This window comes from Brachypodium distachyon, chromosome 2, assembly GCF_000005505.3.
Source record: "Brachypodium distachyon strain Bd21 chromosome 2, Brachypodium_distachyon_v3.0, whole genome shotgun sequence".
NCBI lineage: Eukaryota > Viridiplantae > Streptophyta > Magnoliopsida > Poales > Poaceae > Brachypodium > Brachypodium distachyon.
Window position 1 is genome coordinate 16,534,508 of NC_016132.3, and position 25,664 is coordinate 16,560,171.

Genomic DNA, 25,664 nt, shown 5'->3' on the forward strand with positions numbered 1-25,664 from the left:
ATGGCCGCACGAATGGGGAATCAAATCATGCATGGGAGGTGGTAGTAGTAATTAATATAGAGTACGAAGATTGAGCTGTCAGTAATTAATACCGAGAAGATTGGGTAGTTCGTGCCAGCAGTGGAGTTACTGGAGTAATTGCTGTGCTGCATTTAGCGTGGCTTCGCAGGGCGTGGATGAAACGGTGAAAGGTTGTAGGGTACATGTATCGACGCTGAGGTAAACGACGGACGGATGTCGATTCAGGGCTCATTCGGTGTTCAAAGGAAAACAAAACATACGAACCGGGCGAAATTTGGAATTGCACTAGTCATCTTTAAGAAATTGATCAACCTCGTTCGTACGGTCGATTGTCCAATTTCAATAGACTAAATTTCTATAGTTTTCCTTTTCCTTTAATCCACTACTCACTCACATGATCAACCGTAGTCTCGGAGCCCGTGCATGCATTTTTCGTGCGAAATAAAACAATGTGGGTAGGTAGACCGTATACGGAGCCTTCTTCTTGAGACGCCTGAGCAATGTTTGGTGTTTGGCCGCTTGCCACTGAACCTTCTTCTTGATGGGACATCTGAGGAATCTCAGTGACGGTATAATTAACTAATGTATTCAAGAACAAGCCTCGAGCGAGTTAGGATCTCGCTTTCGTCTTTTAACGAGGCTATACTGGCTAGCCATAAACAATTGGAAGTTGCATGTCTAATGTTTGTTTATTTTGATGAAGTTGTTGGGCTGGACCCAAAAGAATTCCCACGGTGTCACGAAAGCAAATTCCTTCCTGCTCGTCGTTTCTAGCTTCAACTGTCACTTTTATCCATCCGATGCATGGTGGTGTGCATAAACTACTCCATTAACTGCCAATCCGCTAATGACAGGTTAGTACACTACACTAATGAAGTGGCCAGCTCTGTCGGAACCCTGTGTGTCGATATGACGTTCCCTAGAAGGTGGGCCGTCGTTTTCGTCGAGACTCGGGAGAAAGTCTAGGAGAGATTCTCGGTTAAAAAAAAGTCTGGGAGAGCAACCTTGTCGCTGTAGCAAAAATTGTCCGTTTCGATCGATAATAAGTGTCCTGTATACTAAGTACTCGCTCCCCGTCCCATATTTAATGATTTTTTATTACATGTATCCAGACATATTTTAGTATATGAATACGTTCATCTTTAGACAAATTTGAGTCACTTGATATGGGACGGAGGGAGCATAATGAATAAGACACTTATTATGGATCAATAGGGAGTTAGCATGCATGCGCTCTGAGACGAACAGTAAAATCCATAGTAAATCTAAAAATGCACACATGCAAATATAAAATTGAAAACGTCAAATTTCTGAAGAATGTACACATGCGTGCCTGATTATTTTTCTTTCCCTTTTTAAACATGTCGAGAGAAGTTTGCTCTAGGGTGTACATCTAAATTACGCCCTCCGTTTCATAATTCTTGTCTCAAATTTGTTCAAAAATGGATGCATCTATTTCTAAAAAACGTCTAGATACATGTAATATTTCGACAAGAATTATGAAACTACTGTCACCGACGCACATTAGTTGGGTCTACAGGGTCCCTTTTCTTTTCCTTTGTAGGCTGCATTCAAAGTTTCAAACACAGCACATGACGGAGAGCCGAGCCAAGCGGCTGCCATTTAGGCTTGGAGACAAACCTCCTGGCTTGCTTGGTCCACCGCTCACGCCTTACGGAGACCAAGACGTTGAAGAGCAATGTGCTTATTATAAAGCTTGGTCGGTTAGAGTCCCAAATTAGAGGCGACATTAGCCTCTAATCTAATCACCATACTAAAATTAATGCCAAGAAGCCACGATAAGAGCAAAGCATGGTAGGGACTTCCAACCTACGACGACAAGATCGACATGCGAATCAGCAGACGTCGACGAGACATGCCAGATTGGGGGTGAAGAGGAAGTAAGCATCCATGGAATGGAACGGCCATCAACCAACAAGATGAGCAGTGCACGCCAAAAGGAAATTGACGAAAACGAAGAGAAGGAGCAAGGGACTGGAGCGATCTTGATTCTCATGCGTTCCGGTTGACGCACTCGCGGGAAAAAAGGGGCATCGGCAGCAGCGATCGCTTACCCGCATGACGTCGCGGACGATCGCGTGAGATCGGATCAAATCAAAGGTGCCGCGTGCCGTTCGCCGACAGCTTTGAGGCTTTGCAAATGCATCCATGGAATCCGGCAAAGTGACCCTCCAAGAGTGAACCAGAAAGGAAAGCCTCTTGTCTCACCATCATTCGTCTGACGGTCACAAATCACAACGTCCAGACTTTGAGGTGTCGCAGAAGCTGGGAGTTCGTCGGCCGCCCCCGCACCGTAGGAAAATTGGCCGAGACAAGGCCGATTCTCCGTGGCTGAGCAAGTGCTACTTAGAACAGTCAGTATTTGCAAGAGTGGGTGCTGGATTGAGCAAAATTTTCTGCAGAGGGATCCTGCGTTACAATCCTGAGCGGGTATCACTAGGGTTAAGGTTTACTTCGTCAGACTTGATGAATTTCAACCACTTCCAGTTCGCGTAGGATTCTGCTTCGTCCTCGAACGCGATAGCGTCGTGGTTGCACGAGGAGCCAGAACCGTCAGATCGAGGCGTCTCTGAAATCTGATCACGGTATCTTTGCGCCATCTCTTCAGCCTCCGAGAACACCTTCTGCGAGAACAGAGGCAATGCAAAATGTGAACCACTCGGTGTACATGTGATGCTACTGATGAAGAAACACTTGTGGTGTTCTTACCTCTTTGTCAGAGAGAAACAGTCCAGGTTCGCTCTCAAGGTCCTTAATACTGCACAGAGCGAAAACACATGCACTTTCATCAATGGACAATCACAGAAGCAAAGAACAGATGATAACCTCTCCTACAGAAATGGCATGCAGCAGCGAATGTATGGACTTCAGTTACAACATGTTTATTCTGGTGTACCTAAGAGCAATTCGGTCCGGTGCTGTTGATTTGATCACAAGAGCTTTCACTCTCTCACCCACTTTAAGCACATCACTGACGGATCGCAGCTGACCATGTGTTATCTTTGAGATATGCAGCAGACCACTGTAAAACATTAGGAGCTGTAAATTGGACTGTACACGGGGCAAACTGTATTTGGGTGTGCAACAATGGAAGATGCATAATACTAGTTCATAGCTCTCCCTAAATTTTTTTTGGCATCTAGTAGTACATTACAGATGCTTGAAATCACAGGATCTATTATAATTTATAAACAAGTGAAGCATGACATGTAAATAAAGTGCCTGTTTACTTGTTTAGCACTACGTATTTCAAAGGAACAAGACAAGCCCTTTGCCAAAGCACAACATGAGTGCTCAAAATCTTAGCTGGCACATTATCAGGATTAGAAGTCATCAATGTGAAAGGCAATTTCTAAACCTCGTGGTTCACTCAAGCTAACCATCACTCATTCAATCCATTGTTCAGATAATCCAGCCTAAGAACAAAGTTTTTTTTTCCATGAGTACGAATCTCCATTATGTTTATATAATCAAAACTACCAATCTTGTGGAAATTAAATACATATCGTACCAGCAGCTACCTTCTAAGTTACTGTATATCGTACCAGCAGCTACCTTCTAAGTTACTGTATTTGGTAAACCTATATTTTATTTTTCATAAAACATGAGTAAGAAAAACTGAGACATGCATGATTAAGGGTGTCAAACTGAAGCAATAGGATACGCATAGGATTGACCTACATCAGGCTGAAAAGAAGAAAATATGGCAGAGAAACTTATCGGCACATACTGAATAAAATAATGGTGCTGGGACCGTGCAAATCCTAAAAGTAAACTTAACTTCAGCAGAACAACAAGAAATGCCATATTTAATATGTAACAAACAGTTTAGGGATGTTACCCTCTGTTAGTCTCGCCAATCCTAATTTGTGCACCATATGGAAACAACTTGCGGACTGTCCCTTCCAAGAGAGCCCCTTCTCTAAGGTATGCCATTGCCTAAAGCAATCAGGAACTGTAAAATTAATCACAAGAACTCAAGGACGCTCATCGCTTCACTCGTATAAGTCAAAATCAGTGTATTGCAGAATTCAAGTGATACAGATATTTTGCGGTGTACTTGAGAAAGAGCTGTAGGCTGTATTGGTAGCCATTTGAAATAATATAAGTTTCTAGCATAAATCGTGTATATAAGCAATCCGATAAATCATAGACCAAGATTCTCTACTTAAAGAACATATGATATCCTGGTAAACAATATGCTAGCAAATGCTACAAATAAGGGCAACAGAGGTCAGTGCAGTCAACTTACCCATGCCTCTTTTTCACTGATTATCAATTCGTTAGTCCTTTCATCAGTCCTTGTAATGCAGACATGGATCTGTCGGCCAACCTGTGTACGACAAAAAGTACAATTCACAAGTTATGGTCACTTTCTCAACAAACAGCTGATAAAATAGATAAAGAGATATCATTCGTGCCGATATACGAAGCTCGAACAGCATGTAAGATGCAGATTTGAAGAGTCCATATGAGGTACAAACAATATTGTATATTTTCCTGAACTTACATTATTCTTTAGATCTGTGAAATTTCTTGGTCTTCTCATCATCTCAGCCTTAGGGAGGAACGCTCGGAGCCCCTAATGATGAAATATGGAAGTGAGTTTAAATCAAAACTGGAGCGCGTAATGTAGTATGGTAAACTCATTATGAGTAACTTATACCTCAATTCTTGATATCAAGCCTCCAGCATTCCACTCAAAAACTTTAACCATGATAGGTAGATTTAGTTGCTTTATCTGAACAAAAGTGTGTACAGAAACTGTCATATATAAACATTCAGAATAGAAATGATGGCTATTGATCTCAAACCAAACGAGTAGATCACACTTTCTCATAAAAATGCATGAGAGATCTAAAGTCAAGAAGACAATTATGTCAACTTTCATCGAAACAAGACACAAAGGAAACAAGAGGTTTCCACATACAAATTTCCCACAGAACGTTAGTTTGCACTGCTTTGGCCTCAAGTAATTCCATACATGTGATATGTCAGTTCTCCAATAGAACAGACCAAGCTGCCCATGCATGTAGTTTTTCCAACTCAAGGTGAACCGTGCATATTACAAGGTCCCATGATAATATGAGGTAATACTGATATTTCTTCATGTACTTTATGTTTCTGAAAGCACTCTATGTACTTAATGTGAATGCTCTTTTTGGGGGGCTTTTGTATTTGTGTGTCGTGCAGTGCTCTCTTTTGGGCTTCAGAGCAAAATGTTTATTACTTACACCATCCCAAGAACATCAGAGCAAAATTTATTTATTAAGTTAGGAGCAAGTTATAGTAGTACAGATTTGCCTATCACCATGCCTTCACAGCTCAAGCTTTTAGAGAGGTTAGTTTATGAAAATCTACTTGGTACCAGCAAGGTGGCGGTCATGTCTGGAGTTGCAGACCTACTACTTACACTAATCATATATAGTATTAGTGGTGTTTTAAGTATCTGGTATGGCATTACCTTCGAACTCTATCGGGTACTGAACTACTGATAGTGCATGACTGCATGAGACTAACAGACATTGACCGATCAAGCCATTGCTAATAGACCAGTTCATCAAATTCCAACAACAGTAGAGAGGAGAGTCATAGAGGACCTGCCTCACTCTGTGCCACGCGACGCGCCGGAACAGCCTGCGCGCGGACAGCAACGGCCGCCCGCCAAGTGTTCGACCGAGGACCTCGGCGAACACCACCATGCCAACGCCCACCACCGGGGCACCTTTATCCTTCCCGCTCCTCCTGGCCGTCACGCTCCCCTCCCGGCCGCTGACCACGACGCCAACCCTGCCTTCCGCGGCGAACTCACTCGCGCCGCCGCCGCTGGATGCGACATCGCACGCCAGGTAACCGAGCTCCACCGCTGAAACCGGCGCCGCCTCCTTGGCCAGCATCAGAGCTGGCTCTCCTCCAGCGCCGACGTCGACGTCGAGTGCCCGCCAGTCGCCCCCGACGACGACGCCGACGACGAGGTCCCCGGGCTTGGGGTCGTAGTAAATGACCCCACGCCCACCGGCGTCGTCTCCGTCCTCCGAGGCGTCGTCCACGGAGCTCCTCACGGCGGCCGCGCACTCACTGCCGTCGCCGCCCTTCACCTGGAAAAAGTTGAGGTACGGCGCGAGCGCTTCGCCCTGGGACAGCGCCGGAGCGGGCTCAGGCTCGGGGTCGTCCTCGTCCTCCTCCGCCAGGGCGGAGGGGAAGGGCTTGTCTAGCAGGTGGAGCTCGTCGCCTCCTCCACCTCCGCCGCCGCCGACAGAGGAGGTAGAGGATAACGAATGCGGCGGCGAGGGAGCCCGTGCGCTGAGGACGGGGAGGCGGGAATAATGGAGGCGGTCGCTCGCCGTAGGGGCTTCGCGCCTCGCTCGGCGGCTTCGCGGGGAGAGGGACGCTGCGGGGAGGAGGGACAGGAGGGATGGGGGCGGCATGGCGAGCTGGCGAGGCAAAGCTCGCGGGGAGCGGCGTGGATGTCAGCGGGTGGGCGGCCGTGGCGTGTTCTTTATCTATCTTCTCGCTTCGCAACGGCCACAGCGGACGACGGGACTTGTTTTTTTCTTCTTCTTCGGGCCTCGTAATCCGCTCCATGATATTCTGGTGCACGAATCGGCCCGGCCCAATAGAGAAGCTAAAGTTCAGCCCAGTGGGCCCAATAAAGTTGGACGGCACTGACACGTGGGACCCAGTGTCAGGTGCAGGAGACTTGGGCAATAGGTCGAGCCCGAATCGTCTGTCGCAGCTGGCACAAGCAAGAAAGCCCTCCGGAGCAGACAACGGCGGAAAGAAGGGGAACGAACGAGCAGAAGCGAGGAAGGGAAAGAGGCGGCGGAGAGGAGGAGGAGGATGGGGTTCATGCTGCGGGTGAGGCTGGCGTCCTTCTTCGCGGGCGCGGCCGCGGCGGCGGCCGGCGGCGGCTACTTCCTCTACAAGGACTACAAGCTCGCCCACGACTCCACGGCCCTACAGGTCCGCGCAACCCGCAACCTTCCTCCTCCCCACCCCCCTCCTCGCCCCAGATCTCGGATTGTCCCACGCTGCCGCTGCTAGAGCCCTTCTTATGTTTATTCGGTGGTGAATTCCATACCACGAGTGCATCTAGGCTGTGCATCTTGCGTGTGGGAGGATCGGGATTAGGGAAACCCCTCGTCAATGCGGTATTGTAGTCATGTATGAAATGCGTGCCTCTGTCAACCCAGCCGTGAGATTTTTTTGTTGATTAGATGTTCGTGTTGTTCTATTGAGAAGAATGTTGCTGCTGGTAGCACTATTTTCTCTAGGTTATAGTTCATTATGCAGTCTCCCTTCGAAGGTCTTACTGCAAATGGGGTTGGGATTATTGGGGTTAGCATTATTGGGTTGTCCTGAAACTGGATACACATACCTTACATGGATAATATGATCATTGCTCCTATGGGTCTGTCACTTTCAGTTTAAGTACCACTTGTATTTGACTTCATGTATCATGACATGCAATTTATGCAAAGTATACTATCAGCGGCAACCTCACTTTCTTGTTGGGGGATGTCTCTGTCATCTTCATTTGCTATTACTCCTTTAGTTTACTACTTCAAACATTATAGTACCAACTAATTCATTTGGAGACAGATTATGGTGTCATGATGTGCTCAGTGCTATGTCTGTTCCTTTTTCTCGGGAGTCTCTTAACCAGCAATGGCCTTAGAGCTTTGACCTATGTGGTTGGCAGTTCCAATACCACTCCATACAGTCTGATATCTTGGCTTGTCTAACTGATGGCCTGCTTGGCAACTCAGTGGTTTGTACTAGCTTGGAATGATCTTTGCGGTAGCCTGGCGTGCAGACGTCGCAACACTGGTATTTTTTTCTTTGTAAAACTAATTATCTTGTGGGATGTCCTAGGGAGAGAACCAAGAAAGAGTTTTTGGTCAAGTTTCCCAGTGATATGTTGTCTAAATGTTTTTGATATGTTTGTTCTACCTCGAATTTCTGGATTATGGATGGATGAATATGTTTTGCTGCAGAACTATGTTACCACAGCCAATAATCCGTCAGTTTTGCTCTAGTACTATGTTACCACAAGTCATAATCCATATGAAATGCATATTCACTTGGAAACTGGAAACAATGCCTCTATTCGTTACACTACCTTACACATAATGCCTTGGTGTTACATAATGGAAGCGATCGCCAACTTTTAAGATGCATTTAGTGTTTACAGTATGACATGATCAGTTGAACAAAACTCGTCTTTCAACGCATACAACTCAGTTTCTACAAATGACTCAAACGTCATCACTGGCTTTTGTTTGTGCAACGTATTTCAGTAACTTAAGTATATGTTATATAATAATATTTTGGAACTTTTACCTACTACTCCCTCCGATCCATAAAAAGTGTCGCCCATTTTGTACTAAGTGGACGACACTTTTTATGGATTGTAGGAAGTATTTTAGAAGCTCTGAAACTGGCATGTTCCTATTTTTTTTTTATTAGAACAAGGGGTATTCCCTGGGATGTTTAGTTGAGGAAGTGATTCATACGCAAAGTTATTTTCATGGGACCTTTTCAAGCAGGCAAATCCTTGTGTGAGCTTTGAACTTGCTTCTTCTACATACGTGGCTCTAATCCTGCCCTCTTTGTACAAAACCTGTTCATATGTTGAATTCCACGCGTACATTGTGATTGATTCTGGTGGCGTTAAAAGAGGCAAGGATCTGACCTTTACAATGCACATTCTCAGGTGAAAGGTCTCCATGACCATGTGGACGCCCGCTACAAGGCCTTCGACAAGCGACTCATGGCTTTGGAAGGCCAGAAGAGCACCGAGTCTTCTCAGGATATCGGCGCACCATCTGATTGATTTATCTGTTTCATTACGAGACTCGAGCTTGGACTGTTTACGTTTATTTTGCTTTAACCAGCGCTGTCTTATATCCTTGGGAAGCAATGGAGCTGTGAGTCTGACTGACAACAAACAAAATAATGTAGTGAAACAGTTTTGGTTGCACATTAAAAAGAAGCTCCTTCTGTAGTAGTTCTGTGTCGCATGTCTTGGCAAACCGCCTGGCGTTTCCTGTGTTACTGAACCTGAACCTGGATGGATTGGGCTTAAAATTCAAATCTCTTGTTTGCCAGCAATGTAGATGCTTAAATTTGATTCTCTTCTTTCTACTAGCAATCTTTACTCAAAGGTCTCAATTCGTGATGACTTTTTGTTATTTTAAAATTTTAAAACTATGCAAATTGCTGACTCGATCACTCGACACAAACCATTGAGATAATGATTACTCCCTCTGTTCCATAATTTTTGTCGAAATATTACATGTAGCTAGACATTTTTTTGGAATAGATACATCCATTTTTTATCAAATTTGACTATTTGAGACAAGAATTAGGGAACGGAAGGAGTATTTCACTTGAGACATATTACATGTAGCTAACACTTTTTTGAAATAAATACATTCATTTTTGATCAAATTTGACTATTTGAGACAAGAATTATGAAACGGAAGGAGTATTTCACTTGAGAACAATAAATGATACTCCCTCCGTTCATTATTCTTGTCGAAATCTTACATGTATCTAGACACCTTTTATGAATAGATACATCCATTTTTTGATAAATTTAAGACAAGAATTATGGAACGGACGAGGAAGTACAGAGTAGTAAAATAGTTTTAAACATGTATTGTGGCATATTTTTTGAGGTCCATTGCAACGCATGCATATCGATGGATATTGGGCTGGTTGACGTAGAATCGTAGACACCCTGTGAAGCATGCTGCATTGCGTGTAGGCACGTCAGTCGTCACCACCTGAGTGTCTGCGTTGCGTGTTGGCATGTCCTCCTGCCGACCTACCCCGGTGGAGTACAATCTTCATCTTTGTATAATGGCTTCTTCTTGGCCCGGAAATCGGAACGGATCCGATTCTGTCATTCTGTGACTGAGAGATGGTCGTCGGGCTGCTTTCATCGACATGTTGGACCGTTCTAATTAATCATCTGAAGATAACCCCAGCTATTATCGGCTGTATTTATAATTTATCGGTGGCCCGCCATCTGCGTAGGCCCGGAAGATAATCATCAGTATCTGGAAGCATGATTTGCACTATGATTTTCGTGATCCCTCCGTCCAACAAAAGATGTCTGAAATTTGTTAAAATCTGGATGTATCTAGACATGATTTAGTATATAGATGCATTCAAATTTTGTCAAAGTTGAGACATCCTTTGTTGGATAAAGGAAGTATAAAAATCCAAACTAATAGTCAACACGACACTATGTAGAAGTATACTACTAGCAGACCTGAAAATGATTTAGGGTCCTAAGAGCATCTTCAGCAATGGCCCCTAAAACATGGCCCCTATTTGTTGTTTAGTGACTTCTCCTTAAATTTTTTGGTCCCTATTATATCTCGAGCTTCAACAGTAGCCCCTAAATCTTAGCCCCTATTTTATTTTTCTATTACACCGACAGATGGGACCCACTTGTCAGTGGGTCACGTTCTTTTCTCCTTCTTCCCTGTGGCAGCGCCATGGTCACACTCTCCCCATCCCCGAGCCAGGCACGGCATGCGTGCTCGGCCATGGGCAGCAGAGGCGGGCGGCGCGGAGCAAGGGAGGCGGAGTCGGGGCGAGAAGGAAGGCGCGGCTCTGCCTTGGGCGGCGGCGGCGGGGTGAGTGGGGAAGCGCGGAGCAAGGCAGGCGGGCGGCAGGGGCGCGAGGCAGGAGGAGGAGATGGGGGCAGGGGCGGCGGCACTGCAGAGGCGAGGGGCAGGGTCGGCGAGGTGTGGCGGCGGTCGGCGGGGTCGCGAGGCACGGCGGCGGTCGGCGGTCGGCTGCCGGTGAGGCGCGGGGCGGCGGTGGCGGCCGGCAGTGTGGCATGGACGCGCGAGAGGAGAGACGGATGATGACGTGGCATGGGAAAGGAGGAACAGAGGGCTTGGGAGGTGTTTCTAAAGGCCTCCTAGAACAGGGGGCTCCAGTGGGGTCCCTGTTGAAGAGCTTTTTTTTGCCCCAAGCCCCTAAAACGAGATAGGACCTTGTTTAGGGGCCCTGCTGAAGATGTTCTAAACATACAAACAAAGAGGATTAATTATCCGCGGGCCAAAAGGTAATACTTCCTCTGTCCCATGTTAAGTGATTCAAATTTGTCCAAATATGCAAGTATCTATATTAAAAAACGTCTAGATACATGTAATATTTGGGCACTTGACATGAAACGGAAGGAGTATGATTGCAAGAGGCGTTTTCTGCACGATTTCTGTCACACCAATTTGCGGAATGCCACATGAAAGATTGAAAGACAGGAAGTGCTGATTGGAGTAATCATGGTTTAGGTATGGCCAGCGTGGCTGTTAGTAGTGCATGTTTTCTGAATCATCAAAGATCTAATCATCTTAAGGGTTGAGGCACATTCTTCCACTGTACTCCCTCCGTTTGTATACAAATTTAAGTCACTTATTTTGGGACGGGAGTATAATAAATCAAATGGGTATTGAGCGATCCGTTTCTTTTCCCACTTTCACATGTACTGCAATGCTCGAAGGAACAAAAATTTAGACACAGGTGAATGTACATTTTTGTCTTCCGTGTACCATTATTTTTTCATTAACCACGAGAAAGGCAAAGTGTCTCCAAGAGAACGTGAACGGAAAAGTATTTCTCCTCACGGGTCTATAATATTAGCTTCTTTAAGCGACACGCGGCAACCGATCAGAAATCAATTGCATGGAAAAGTTTGACAAAAAGAATTTCAGAAACATTGCAGCTAGTTTTCTTTGAGATATAATCCTACAGATTTCGGCAGCAAAATACTTAAATACACAAGACCAGTTCGGACAATAAAAAAAATATCCTTGCGAAAAGGAAAAAATTGTCTCGTGCATACTAATAAGGGGGATAATGAGATAAGCTTTGGTAAACAGTTAAGAAAGAGACATTTGGACGACGAACTGAAGGAGTCGCCGATATTATGCTTCTCGCGTCTCAATCGCTAATCATCATCGCCGCCAATGCAGCAATCAATTGCTCCACGAATTCTTCTTCTTCCTTGACAGAAACTTCTCCTGCCAAATGAGCCTGAAAACCATTGCGAGCCCGAACAGGAGCAGTAGTCCACCGGTAGATGGCATGGCCTCCTCTTCCTCTTCCCTGACGGCTCCATTGCTCCTACCTGACCAACAAGACAGCCAGGAAGATGCGGCTGCGTCGTCAGGCGCGTCGCCGGCCGACACGCGGCCCGACGGCGGGAACCAGCAGGAGCAAGTAGTAGTTCTCTCTCTCTCGCTCGCTCTCTGTCGTTGAAGCTCGTTCCCTCGCCTTCTCCCTCCCGTCCCGTCAGGAACTTGGAATCGCTGATTTCTGTCGCTGTTTGTGCTCGCAGGGGATTATGCGGGGCTGGGCCGAGACGCTGCTGTGGTGCTGCGGCGGCGGCGGCGCGGAGTGCGGGTGCGAGCACGCGCTGCAGCTGTGGCGGAGGGTGGTGCTGCGCAAGTGGCTCAACGTCGGCGCCGGGTCCGGGGACTCCGACTTCAGCGCCGACGAGGGCGAGGACGATTCCGACTCCGAGCACCAAGGTACGTCTTCTCCTTCCACGGTCGATTTCTCTCCGTTAATTGCGCGCGGGCTGCTCTGATTCCATCCCTTCGCTACAAGCCTTGCTCTTATTTTCGAAAAAATGGGGGAGATTAATTTGGGGGATTTTAGCCACAGCATTGCAAATTCGCTATGCAAACTCCCTTAAAAAGAAGTTCGCTATGCAAACAGACACCGCATTGGGTAATTGTCTAGTTTTTCTGACAGGAACTTTTTCATGCTCAGTTATCCTATTTGTTTTGTATGCTCAAATGTGCATTGGTTGCTTTCTTCAGTGAGTTCATGATCTTTTTTCTTCCGATAATTGTTGCCATTTGCCATTGACATTTGACAACATTTTCGGTATGGTATGGGTGCCGTGCCGGTCATCTCTCTGACGGAGACCTCCACTGCGATGTCCGGCTAGTGATTTCTGCAAACCACTGGTTTCTTTTGGAATATTCCGACCTTTTCGACGAACAGAATGTTAGGTCAAGGAGCTAATTGAGGATTCGAAAATTCCTGATACCTTTTTGTTTCGTTTGAAAGCCTGCTTGAGCAAAAAAGGTTAGCACACGGGAGTGAGTGATTGAAGGGGGGAAAGGCAGGCCACTTTTGCTCACCCCCTTTTCCAGGGCCCTATCCATATTTGCTTGTTCATGTGTTATTTGACTGCCTTTTGAGGGGAAAAAGGAACGACTTGTGAGGAATGCGGATGTTAATGTGGCCAGGTTGTGCAGTTGACTTTTTGCTATTATCTATCTAATGGTTTCTAATTTATTTATGTCGCCCTTAAGGTTTGTAGGCCAAGTTCTAGATGGGCTAATTTAGCAAAATAAAATAAAATTGCATTGTGTTTTATAGGCGACACCCAGCTTCAGTTTGCAGATTGATATTATTAACTATACATTTTTTTGGAGACCATAGTAGTGATGCATATTCTGATTGCTTTCTCATTTTCATTTGTGCAGAGAACTGTGGCTGGGAGCGCAAACTGTATGCTGAAGAAATGAGATTGCGTGGACTTGGTGCAGGCACACTCGGTAATTTTGATTATCACTTACTTTTTTTGGAGACTCATGCATCCAGCAGAGCTGCATGTTTACATTTTGATAATTCATTTTTGTCTCAGTATCCTTGGACAAGATAAACTGGCTCCTATTTGAGATCCAGACAAGGAAATAGGTAATTAGGCATTGGGTAGTGGTGATAAAAATACGAATGGTGCTATGCGTACGACGCTTCCACATCCGATTTTTGTACGATGCATCAAAACCATCGTTGAATTGCATCAGCTTTTTCATCTGTGCGGCTAAGAGTAGTATCGTACCCCAATCGTACAGCACTACGTCGTATGCACAACTGTTTCGTAAAAATACTACCTGGCATAAAAGATGCTAGCTAACTTCGTCATGCATAGATAGATTATTTGGGTTCCTTGACTATAGACACATGGTCTTCTGTTTGGAAGTTTGGAACCAATTTACATATTTTCCTTTAAAAAAACAATTACGTATCAGAAATTGCGGTCCTGAATTTCGTTTCCCCGGTTGACGGTGCTCCTATTTCTTACTGTTTTAAACTAGTGCATTAATGCCTTCCCAGTTTCTGTTAATAACTTTTTAAAACAATACGTGCATAATAATGAATGGAAGTATAACTGATAGGAAATTAGGAAGCACTTGCATGCCTTTCAATATTCGTTTTGACTTACTACGTATCCCCATTTTGTTACATTAAACACCTGTTTGCTAAGTCATTGGTTGACACACTGCCTTGTGTCCTGAGACAAAACCTGTTTGATATACACCATAGGTAATCAAATGAAGGATGTACCTCACCGGCTTAGAAGGCACAAATCAGAGACACTTCGTGCTCAGTATATTAATGTCAGAGAACTCAGGTATTGTCATAAAAATTGTTTCCCCACTTTGCATTTCATTGGCCTTAGTTATTTTGTTCTCCATATGTTCTTATCATCTTATGTAATTGGTGAAATGAAATGCTTATTCCACCTAATTTCTATCATACAAATCTCAGAAGATTAATGCTAAAGAATTGAACTCGACTGCGAGTAGACTAGAATATTCTACCAGTGAGTTATGTTGTTTCCAACCTGCAAGTTTTTTATATGCAGGATTTTCGTAGGGACATGGAATGTTGGAGGCCGAGTTCCACCCAGTGACCTTGACATTCATGAATGGTTGGCGATGGAGGAGCCAGCTGATATTTATGTTCTTGGGTAAATCACGGTCCAAAAACTTTCAGCCGCACGAACCTTTTTCTTATTTTGCAATCCGATCGTGTGGCACAAATTCACACAAAAGGAATTTATCAAAATCTGGTATAGCAGTTGTAATATCGAAAACTACTGAATCTTTTTCTTGACCATACATTGGAAACACATTTGAAAATTACTTTGCTACCACATGGATCTTGATAAGTTTCTTGAAATGCAACTGCCGACTGGTATGTAATTAGTTACTCCCTCTGATCCATAAAAAGTGTCCCCCATTTTGTATTAAGTTAGTACAAATTTTGTACTAAGTGGGCGACACTTTTTATGGATCGGAGGGAGTATTGATCTGTGTTACACCACCGCCTTCTAAAAACAAATCTGTGTTACACCTTAGCTCATTATTTGTAGGTACCACTGATGTTTCTTATTTGTTAGTTTGTATTTTTTTTTAGATCAAACCTACTTCACTCTAGCAATGGTTCAACCGGCACCAAACAATACCTTTTAGTTTGTATTTACCATGAAATTTATGGTCATCTTTCAGATTTCAAGAAATCATTCCACTAAATGCTGGGAATATATTCGGTGCTGAAGACAACCATCCAGTTTCAGTATGGGAACATATCATTCGTGAAACTTTGAATAAGAACTGTCCATATAAACCGAAGTATAAATGTCACAGTGATCCTCCTTCACCATCAAAGTTCAATCCATCGGATTATCTTGAAATGGAAGATGATTTGCTTAATGAGTCTGATAATGAAAATGATGGGGAGCTCCAGCCATTGATTGAACAAGACAGTAAAGTTACTAATGATTGTGGAGTTCGTGATAAAATATATAAGAACTCCACCTCCGTGTCCTATGAAAGAGTTCATAAAGACAAAGACTTCAGCAACATGTCTTCAATAAAGACTTTTGGTCAATCCCATAACTTAAGTTATAAAAAGCTTAGATCTAATCTGGAAGAGCCAGGCAACCAAAAGAAGATGCCCCAAACGTTTGGTCATCCGGAAAGGCTTGGGATGATTTGGCCTGAACAGCCAGCGGATATGTTGGCTCACCTTCAGGACAGTGTATCATTTACTTCAGTGAAGAATGTAACAGCTTCAATGCCTTCCAAATCAACAAACGATAATTCAAATGGTTGCATGGAAGATAATTTAGCCAATGGTGTTAGTATCAATAATACCGTAGTTAGAAGGAAAATGCCATATTTTTACCGGATAATAAGCAAGCAAATGGTGGGAATATTTCTTTCGGTATGGGTTCGGAGAGGCCTTCGGAAGCACATTCAGAATTTGAGAGTATCAACTGTAGGTGTAGGCGCGATGGGTTATATTGGTAACAAGGCAAGTACCTAACTGATCTTTTTTTTTGTTCTTTCATGTTGGTTTGCATGGCATGCGACATGAGCTGTATGTTTCTGTGATAATTTTCATTTCATGACTTGCCTTGTCATCTCTATTCAGTTACTCCCTTGGATCCATAACAAGTGTTGGGGATCTAGTATAAAGTTGTACTAACTTTGTACTAAATCTCAGACATTATTATGGATCGGAGTGAGTACTTATTATTAGATTCAGAATTATTACACTTGCCGGATATCTGATTTAGGGAAAATAATCATGTGTTGACATTTGTTTCTCAATGCTCCAGGGATCAATATCAGTCAGTATGTCTGTATATCAGACACCCTATTGCTTTGTATGTTGCCACCTGACATCTGGTGAAAAGGATGGACATCTAACAAAAAGAAATGCAGATGTTGAAGATATCATACGGAGAACGGTATTTAACCCAGTTCATCGAGTTGGCATGCCTGAGGGAATACATGACCATGAGTAAGTTAAAGAATCTGTGTCTTCTGCACCGTTCCTATCCTCCAAAACCTTGGATTACTTTCTTAAGTTCATCCATGTCCTTGATTTCAGAAGGATTATATGGTTTGGGGATCTCAACTATCGAGTCAACCTGTCATATGAGAGGACACATGAACTTATCTCCAAACACAATTGGGATAGATTGCTTGACAAGGATCAGGTAATTTGATGGCCGGGTACTGTCCATTAATTGTGTAGAATTTCTAGCTGATGCTTTTACTGTGACAGCTAAAACAGGAACTAATGAAAGGGCATACATTTGATGGCTGGATCGAAGGGGAAATCAACTTCCCCCCAACGTATAAATACGAATTCAACTCACAAAAGTATGCAAGCGATGAGCCAAAATCTGCGAGGAGAACACCTGCATGGTATGCTGTTCTCCTGAGCTCTGCATTCTAATTTGCAGAACTAATCTGATAGCGTTCATTGTTGTTCATGTCACGACATCTGAACCGAGGATAATGCCTTGCTTGCTTCTGTAGGTGTGATCGTATTCTTTCATTTGGAAAGGGTATCAGGCTAGATTCTTACAAGAGGGCAGAGCTTGATCTTTCCGATCACCGTCCGGTGTCCGCAGTCTACATGGCTGAAGTTGAAGTTATCTGCCACAGGAAGTTGCAGAGAGCTCTAACATCGACTGATGCGGAGGCTGAGGATAATGTGCTGTTGGAGGAAGGATGCACTTGCTGAATAAAGGACATTGGACTGTGATACATAGAGTTCGGAGTTCATACCCTAGAGTGAACTGGTGCAACTGCTGAAGGGCAGTGTCAGTGCCGCTGTGTGGGACAAGATACCAAAATGTACAGAAGCAAAGTAGGGATAGCAGAGTATGCAGCCTGTGATGGCGTGATGTATATAAACTAGGCATGGGTGTAGGGGTTGTTATTTAACTTATTTTTCAAGGCATGGTGCTTCATTTCAAGGCAACCGATTGATTGGCATGAGTTGAGAAGATGCAACAAACAGCTTGTCCAGTAATAAAAGATAAAAGCTAAATTTCGTCCGAAAAAGCAAGAAGGATTTCTCTCGTTGGTTAACCGGGCAACTAGCTGATACCGAACCTCAGAAACTGCTCACTATAAACTTGATGACAAAACAACGAAACACCAAAAGTGATCATATCACTACCCCAAAACGTCAGATTCCCAATGGCCAAAGATTGTCAGGGACGATACAGATTACCGTCGGGAAAACCGAAAAGCTAGTCCGTCAGAAGTGCTGGCGTTCCGCTGAGGATCGACTCATCAATGATCCGTCAAGAATGGACTCATGAGCCTGTGTTAAAAAGTGACATCAACAAGATCAATTCATCTTTACCTATTTCACCCCAAACCAGGCACGAATTTGGCGTTCCATATTATCATCACAGGCTCACAGCCATCTCATCTCAGCACACCACAATATCGATGCAATAAACATCCACATGAACAAATGGAAACAAGTCACAAAACAAACACAAACGTCACCAGATATGAATCTATCATTATCCCCATCAGGCATACAGTGTGTCAGTATCATCGGGTAGTAACAACTGATTAGTAGGAGTACCATATTAGCTAGCAGCTGACCTTCTAACAAGACCGGCATACAAATATGCCCACTTAGTGCTGCCTACCGTTGTGGTAGCATGTCCGACAAACAAACGTCCATGTCTGTATTGGAACTCCAAATTGTCATGGCTGCAGCTCACAATTGAACACCAATCAACCAAAAGGAAACAACAGTAATCAGAATTGAATAAAGTACGGTGAAGAAAGCAGGTACTCAATTGTGTTCTTTTATCCCTAGTCCTGGCCGCTTGCTTGACAGGATGTTATCATGACAAAAAAGGGACCATTTGACAGGAATAAGCACACCAGGATGAAACGACCCAAAGGAAATGTTCCTGATCAGAATCTACAGACTGACATTTTCAGACGAAATTTGGCACGATGATGACAATCCCTCCGATCCATAATAAGTGTCAGCCTGAACTAAATATCATTTTGAATTAAAAATATAAGGGTGCTTTCTCCAAAACTCTGGCCCCATGTCCATGTGGGCCACTGCCACATCCCACTGCTCTTTTGCAACTCCCTTGTCCTCCACCTCAGCGATTTTCCCCACCTGCAGCCGTTTAAAGTACATCCATTAACAAAAAAAACCCGGACATACTCGGATACTTCGGAAAACTATCTTCTGCTCACAGCAGCACTTTCCACCTAATCACTTTTGTCTTCCTTTTTTAAAACTCTTTCACCTGATCAGTTAAGAGCAACAAGATACAGGGTTCATATTTGGTTGTCAGTTTTCACTTTATTTTCCCTTTCATGCAGAGGATGCAATTGTTTCAGAAGTTGCTCAGAAACAGTTTGAAAATGTATCCATGGGAATAGCATGGCATCTCAGGTGCAATTTTGTTAGGCAATACTAAATGGCTTCACAAACAGAAACTAGAATCAGGAGAATGCCAAAAAATTTGTGCAATTGTAGCTTCCAAAAAAGTTGCTTTGGTCTTTTATATAATGCTAATTTTCACATGCTATACTGTTAGTCCGGCTTGCTATCACAATAGAATCTGCACACAGACATCTCTGTCGAAAATATTTCTTGGATAATAGTAGAAGTACCTTTTGACGATAAGTACATGAACCCTTTCGGAACATAGCCGGTACATTGTTGTAGTTCATTTGAAATTGCTGAAAAAGTAACTCATTCTTGTCCTTTGATAATGTTCCCTTCAGAGAACACAAAAGAGTTAGCGTTTGCATATAACTAAAGAAACAAATAGGATAATGCAAAAAAATTAGATCCTAAATGATGAAAAAAGACCTTCAGTATCTCGTGAGCTTCGTTTTCGCCTATTCCAGATTTCACTAACATCCAGAAGCACGTATTGTATTGGTTCCTGTTGTGACCTGCAAATTAGCATGTATAATGAGTCTGCTCATTTTCTTCTTATGGTTTGTTCCAGCTGCTAGAAGAGTCTAGCCCTTGAAACAAGACATCATTAGAAAAGAAAGAACATGGGCATTGATAGTATTGATCAGTAATCACAGCAAACTACTGCCATTGAACATATGGATTTAGATATTACATGCTGTAAAGACTGTCGAGAACTTCATAAACATTGTCAATTAGTTGAAGATGTGAACAACTCACATTCTGCTTGCCTCCATGACAAATAATCACAAACGATCTTTGGTTTTGGGTAACAGAGAACTTCTGCATCGAATTGTGGTGGCTGCACTAATTCTTTGTAAGGGAAAATTTCTTTCCACTTCATCATGTAAAATGAAGTGAAACAGGATGAACATGAAGAAAGGATTAATCTGCAAAAGAAGTTGCATAGTTTATCAAAGACTTGAACAATTAAAAAATACATACTGTCGAAATTCATAAAACTGCTAACTACCTCTCATGTCTCTGATATAATTCAGTGTTCTCCTGGAACACAAAGCTGCAACAACACAAAAAATGAAAATAATCATTTGCAACAAATATTCAGGTTTGCCAGTCAACAAACATAAAAACACTAAAGTGCGTCACATTTATAGCTTTGCAACATGATTCACTTGCAGTTTTAATATGAACCTTTATCTTGCCATGCAGAAAGACATATTTTTGTTTTACCTACTTTCCATAGTGTTCTTCAAGGAAAAACAGCGATTCTGAAGGGGTATATCATACCTGTATTCATTGTTAAAACCATAGGCAAAGATAATATCAGGGAATCGCTCCATCATCAGAGAAGCAGAAGCATTCATCAATCTTAGAGCAGTCTCATCATTTGGCTTGTCAAATGAATGGATCAGTGAGAATCTGGGAAAGAAGTTCAAATATATAAGATAATGCAACTACTAAATGGCACTGCAGCATGCATTTCAATAGATAGGAAGCTAGGGGTCCTCACTGGTCATATTGGCAGGCGCTGATACGAACAACAGCCCAATTACAACGTGGAAGCCTATGGATGTTGTCGAACTTCTTCACATACTCGTATCTATATTTTTCTTCTACCCGGGCACACAATTAGACTGATGCTTTGTATATCAAAAGTTGACTGGAGCTGGAAGCACACATAAAACTACAATGATCCAACTAACCTTCTCGAAGTATGTATTGATGTCTTTCCCAAAAATCAGGTCCTATGATATCAACATTTGAAACTGTAATAGCCATCCGCGTTCTTTTTATGGGATTCCCGTAGTTGTCAGTTTTCAGCTTAGTTTCCACCTACAGTGATAAGTGGAACTCTTCAGTTTGCAGAAATGCAACTAACTGGGTTAGGTAACCTTGACTAAGAGTTGAGAAAAATATGTTCCACAAAATAGCATTATTCAATAATCAGGCTCACAAAAAATATGCAATATATGATCTCCAGACTCATAACTTCGATCATACCAGACAAGGAAATGGCACCTAAGAAGTTTCAATTATCCTTACAAACTCAAATATAGCAACAACTTTACATGTAATTATCTGGGTAACCAGATGAGAACTCCTAAATGCTAGAGATATCTTCAACGCCAAATATGACTAGAATCCATCATGATAATTGGTATAAATCATGCAAATATTTTTTGTGAGAAAAAAATGTAGACAATTCACTGAGAATGAGCAGGAATAACGATAAGGATATTTTTCTAAATGCTCGATGACCATTTACCTTTTCTCGATAAACACTAGATCCTTTTCGAAACATAGCCGGTTCATTATCATAGTTGATTTGGAACTGCTGCGAAAGCAACTCGTTCTTGTCCTTCGAAAATGTTCCCTAGAAAATGCTTCGTTCACAAAAAAGTACTACAAAAGACACCTCAAACTTTAGAAAATTTAGATTACCTTCAATGTTTGTTGTGCCTCTTTTTCAGTTTTTCCAGACATCACCAACATCCAAAAGCATGTATTATAGTGATTATTTATATGACCTACACACCAAAAAAAATTAGTAAACAAATACAAGACCTGATTCTTTTGTAGAGGTTATCAACACACATAACCGCACAATATAAACATCGGATTTTCTATACTAGGAAGTTCGAGAAGCTTACAATCCACTTGTCTCCATGCCAAATAATCCAGAATGGTTTTCATATTTGGATAGCATACAACTCGGCCATCAAAGTATGGAGGCTCCCTCAACTCTTTATTAGGAAAGAAATCTTTCCATTTCATTACATACACAGACGTGAAGTAAGAGACACATAAAGATAGAATTTTGCTGTAATTATTTGTATAGAAGTCAATAGCATGAAGAGATTGAATAGTTTAAAAACTTACGGGTATGTAATATTCTAAATACTCAGTGAAAAAGTGGACAAATTAAATACGATACCTTTCTCGCCTTTGATAGAATTCTGTTTCCTCTCTGAAAACAAAACTGCAAAGTAAACAAAAATGTAAGAAACTAATATTATTATGCACAAGAATGAGCAGAAATCTTTCAAAAAGGAAGAACAGTGCCTACACAATATAAAAACAGTGTCTCCATTCACAAAGGTATTTAGATACAATTGTTTTGATGTTTCTATTTTTTTTCAAAACGTGATATTTGGATACAATATAATTTAACGTTAATGAGAAGAAGTTGTACCTGTACTCATCGCTAACACCGTAAGCAAACACTATGTCAGGGAATTTCTCGAGCATAGAAGTGGCACAAGCGTTCATCAGTTTTAAAGCACTCTCATCATTTGGTTTCTCAAAGGCATGTATCTTCGAGAATCTACCCAAAAAAAATGGACTGGAATTAGTGGACACTGGACAAAAGAACATAGGTAAACTATTTTTAGCCTGAAGCGACATTGATTCTCAATTTTGCATAATTTAACCTTCTTCACATGTTCTCCACATGCCTGTCCTCACAAATAAACCAAGCAAAAGAAATTGGTACATGAACTACATTAAGAACTACGATGGCCAGAAGGTCGATGCAGTTGTTTAACCACTAGTAACCATTTCTGTGCAAGACTTAAACTAAGTGAGCGAAATAAAACCAGAGCCAATGGTAAGCAACCATTCAACAGAGCTGTGGAAAAAAATAAGAGACGAACTGTACCGGTGGAAATGGCAGCCATCGATGCGTACGACAATCCAGTTGGAGGCTGGAAGGTGGCGGTCAAACTCGAACTCCCTCTTCACGTACTCATACTCGCTATTTGCCATCACTCGATGCCACAAGACACCTGTTCCTGAAGCTAAACCTACAGAAAATTGTACCAAATACTCAAATAGGCGGTTTAGATTTTAAAACGGGTGAAATCTTAATTGCATGTTTGCCACTAGGGTTTTCGGATTTTGTAATTTGCAAACGCAAATAAGCTAATTCATTTCCAATGACAAGAGCCGACGTGGTTGACCATGACCAAATAACCATATCCCTTCCCCTGACAATATATAGATAGTGGATATTTAACTGTCCGAGCAAAATTCAACTAGCACATGTTCCATGAGAACAATTCCCACTGAAGACACCAGGTAAGAATGAGACACCGCGGTCCGTACTTGCACACACACAAGTACAAGTAGTGGCGTTACCAGATAGTGAAGACAAACACAGGCAAAGCTGGCGTTTGACTTGAGAGAGTAAAACCAGTAACAAATCACACCCCGACTCGATTCATGTATCACGCGTGATACTGAACTGGTGTAGCAAATTAATTGGAATACACGAAGGAAAGCAGCGGATTGGCCTCTAGGAAAGAACCAGCAATGTTACAGTTTGATTTTTGCCTCAGTTACGAATTGGGGGAGATTAAGGAGATGAAACGGGGAACTAAAGGCCGGAATCCAGTCGTGAGGTGATGGGAGGAGAAACGGCCGGGAGCGAGAGAATCGAAGGAGAGATCAACCTGGTGGCGGCGCTTGCCCGAGGAGGAAGACGAGCGACGGAGCGAGGGGGCTGGGGCGCTCGGCAGCGGGATGGGTAGCGCGAGGAGGAAGACGAGCGACGGCCGACGGGCTTGGGGGGCTGCTCGGCAGCGCGATGGGCCAGAAAAATAAGAAAAGGTAGCTCCGGGCCCAAAACAAAAAGGTCGTTTCGGAAGCTAATTGGCGGGCCTCCGCCAGGACCGATTCTGGCGGACGATTCCGACCAGATTTCTCTTTTTCTGAGAGCTTCCGACCAGGTTTCTCCGTCCGCGCGCCACGCTCGGCCTCGTCCGTCCCTGCTTCGTCGATCAATTCCCGTTTCGTCTTTTCCTTTTTTTTCCTGAGAATATCCCTTTTTTTAATTTCTGTCCCAAGCTCGGCCTGATTCCATGCTCGCGTCCAGCCTCGTCCCTGCGCTGGGCCTGGTGCTACAGCCCAACGACTATCAGCCTGCTTCGGCTATTTTTTTTGTCTCCGTTGTTGTTGGGCTTTATTTTATTTTATTGTCTTTTTCTTTTTGGGGGAATTGTTTTTCGGGAATCAAACGGGTGGGAAATAGCACTTTCAATCAAAACACAAAACGCTTTCAAATCATATCGAAATTTTAGATATCAAATAAGAAGTTTTTTGTGCCAATTTTTATGTCTTCCTGACAGATATTCAAACTTTTTTGTAGATCTAGATTTATGATGACAGAAATGCTGACATGGAACTTCATTTTTTTTTGTAGATCTAGCTGTTATGATCTAGATATTCAAACTTTTAAAATACTGACATGAAACTTCAATTTTTTTTGTAGATCTAGCTGTTATGATCTAGATATTCAAACTTTTCTAATCATTACATATAACTTCTAAATTTTAGTTCTATGAGACATTTGCAAAAAACGAGCTTGTGTCAAGGAATCACGGATCTCATATTGAAAAAGTCGATTACAATCATCCTTTCGAAACAATTAAAACCTTATCTAATGCCAACGGGCTCCACCTAGGGAAAAAAACGCGTTTTAGAGCTAGTGTGAACAATTTGTTGGAAGTACAGAACACAAAATCTAAAAGGCTTGTATAAAAAATCTAAAAGCTCATACGAGAGAAAAAAAATTAAAACTACCAGATTCTCTAGCCATCCTCTTGCACAAAAAATTTGGAAAGCTTGTATTGGAAACTTATTGGAAGTCCGAAAAGAAAACGAAACAAACAGATTGAAAACATGGAACATTCATCTTCACAAATCTTCAGAAGCATGATGAACTCCTCATCACTCCCACTTTCAGATGCACAAAATCTAAACATCCTAGAAAATACACAAAACGTTTACTTATTAACGTGGGTTCTACTAACTATTTACAGGCCAAAGTAACACTCCGAGACCGGCACCTTAACAAAATATCTAAGCATCGATATGAGGCGGCATCTCTGTTTCAGAAATTTGGCATCACGACACTGGAGGGCCGCCGGGGTTGTTTAAAAGGTTTTACAAACCTTACGGGCTAGTTATCTGGTTTTAAAGTTGAGGGGTAAAGTAATCATCTTGCTATAGTTCAAGGGGTGATGTAGACTTAACCTGTTGTTTCATTCGACAAGTATTTTCTCGAACACGCCAAGCGACGTGTCATTTTCATTGAGAAGAAAGCGCAAGAAGCGCAAGTACAGCGAGGCAACAAAATGGGACCCAACGGATCCCCAAAACAAAGAAAAGAGAAGAAAGAAAACAAAGGCCAAAGGCCACTATACAGGGGTAGAAATCAGCACCTAGTCCAGGGGACGCGCGTGTAGGGGGAGGCTCAAGTGCCCGTGCACCGGCGGCATGCCACAAGTCCGCCTCGACAAGGATATCCTCGGCAAGCCGAGCCCCTACCGGACTAACGCCCTCGAAGATGCACGCATTCCGCAGCTTCCAAATGCGCCAAAGGGAGAGGTTGATGAGCGACCGCACAGCCTTCAATCTTCCCAGCCGCAAGCCAGTCCGTGAGACTCTCGGAGGCACGCGGCAGACAGCAAAGGGCCCCTGCCTTGGAAAGGACCGTGTGAAGGACCGACTTGGAGAAAGGGCAATGCAAAAGGAGATGAGCCATGGTCTCCGGCGCTTGA

The 25,664-nt window shown here is 42.9% G+C and overlaps 4 protein-coding genes across 6 annotated transcripts; 2 read left to right on the top strand and 2 right to left on the bottom strand.

Annotated features, from left to right (window-relative positions):
* Nucleotides 1–2,220: 2,220 nt before the first annotated feature.
* LOC100833069 lies at nucleotides 2,221–6,543 on the bottom strand. Its single transcript, XM_003567969.4, has 8 exons — nucleotides 5,643–6,543; nucleotides 4,709–4,783; nucleotides 4,553–4,624; nucleotides 4,295–4,375; nucleotides 3,884–3,981; nucleotides 2,939–3,064; nucleotides 2,752–2,800; nucleotides 2,221–2,666 (listed from the first exon to the last, which is right to left on the bottom strand). The coding sequence occupies exons 1-8, from the start codon at nucleotides 6,468–6,470 to the stop codon at nucleotides 2,457–2,459; spliced, it is 1,539 nt and encodes a 512-aa protein (XP_003568017.1). The 5' UTR covers nucleotides 6,471–6,543; the 3' UTR covers nucleotides 2,221–2,456.
* Nucleotides 6,544–6,773: 230 nt separating this feature from the next.
* On the top strand, nucleotides 6,774–9,178 carry LOC100833880. The gene is made up of 2 exons (XM_003567972.4): nucleotides 6,774–7,005; nucleotides 8,759–9,178. Exons 1-2 carry the CDS (start codon nucleotides 6,883–6,885, stop codon nucleotides 8,876–8,878), a joined length of 243 nt encoding a protein of 80 aa, XP_003568020.1. The 5' UTR covers nucleotides 6,774–6,882; the 3' UTR covers nucleotides 8,879–9,178.
* A 2,777-nt stretch (nucleotides 9,179–11,955) lies between these two features.
* Nucleotides 11,956–17,718, top strand: LOC100838463 (type I inositol polyphosphate 5-phosphatase 1). The gene is made up of 10 exons (XM_003565945.4): nucleotides 11,956–12,285; nucleotides 12,404–12,596; nucleotides 13,566–13,637; nucleotides 14,410–14,497; nucleotides 14,732–14,836; nucleotides 15,378–16,185; nucleotides 16,493–16,677; nucleotides 16,768–16,876; nucleotides 16,945–17,087; nucleotides 17,202–17,718. Exons 1-10 carry the CDS (start codon nucleotides 12,094–12,096, stop codon nucleotides 17,407–17,409), a joined length of 2,103 nt encoding a protein of 700 aa, XP_003565993.2. The 5' UTR covers nucleotides 11,956–12,093; the 3' UTR covers nucleotides 17,410–17,718.
* A 455-nt stretch (nucleotides 17,719–18,173) lies between these two features.
* LOC100833571 (tRNA(His) guanylyltransferase 1) lies at nucleotides 18,174–23,690 on the bottom strand. Of its 3 annotated transcripts, none has more exons than XM_014898126.2 (15): nucleotides 23,556–23,690; nucleotides 22,763–22,907; nucleotides 22,298–22,429; nucleotides 22,040–22,084; nucleotides 21,756–21,925; nucleotides 21,547–21,632; nucleotides 21,371–21,478; nucleotides 20,808–20,937; nucleotides 20,615–20,717; nucleotides 20,392–20,523; nucleotides 20,117–20,161; nucleotides 19,864–20,033; nucleotides 19,534–19,619; nucleotides 19,332–19,439; nucleotides 18,174–18,828 (listed from the first exon to the last, which is right to left on the bottom strand). In XM_014898126.2, the coding sequence occupies exons 2-15, from the start codon at nucleotides 22,867–22,869 to the stop codon at nucleotides 18,703–18,705; spliced, it is 1,548 nt and encodes a 515-aa protein (XP_014753612.1). In that variant the 5' UTR covers nucleotides 22,870–22,907; nucleotides 23,556–23,690; the 3' UTR covers nucleotides 18,174–18,702. The 3 variants fall into 3 exon arrangements, with proteins under 3 accessions (XP_014753612.1, XP_024315113.1, XP_014753611.1); XM_024459345.1 differs by having other exon boundaries at nucleotides 20,615–20,714; nucleotides 23,556–23,685; XM_014898125.2 differs by lacking the exons at nucleotides 22,763–22,907; nucleotides 23,556–23,690 and having other exon boundaries at nucleotides 21,756–21,866; nucleotides 22,298–22,431.
* Nucleotides 23,691–25,664: the final 1,974 nt, after the last annotated feature.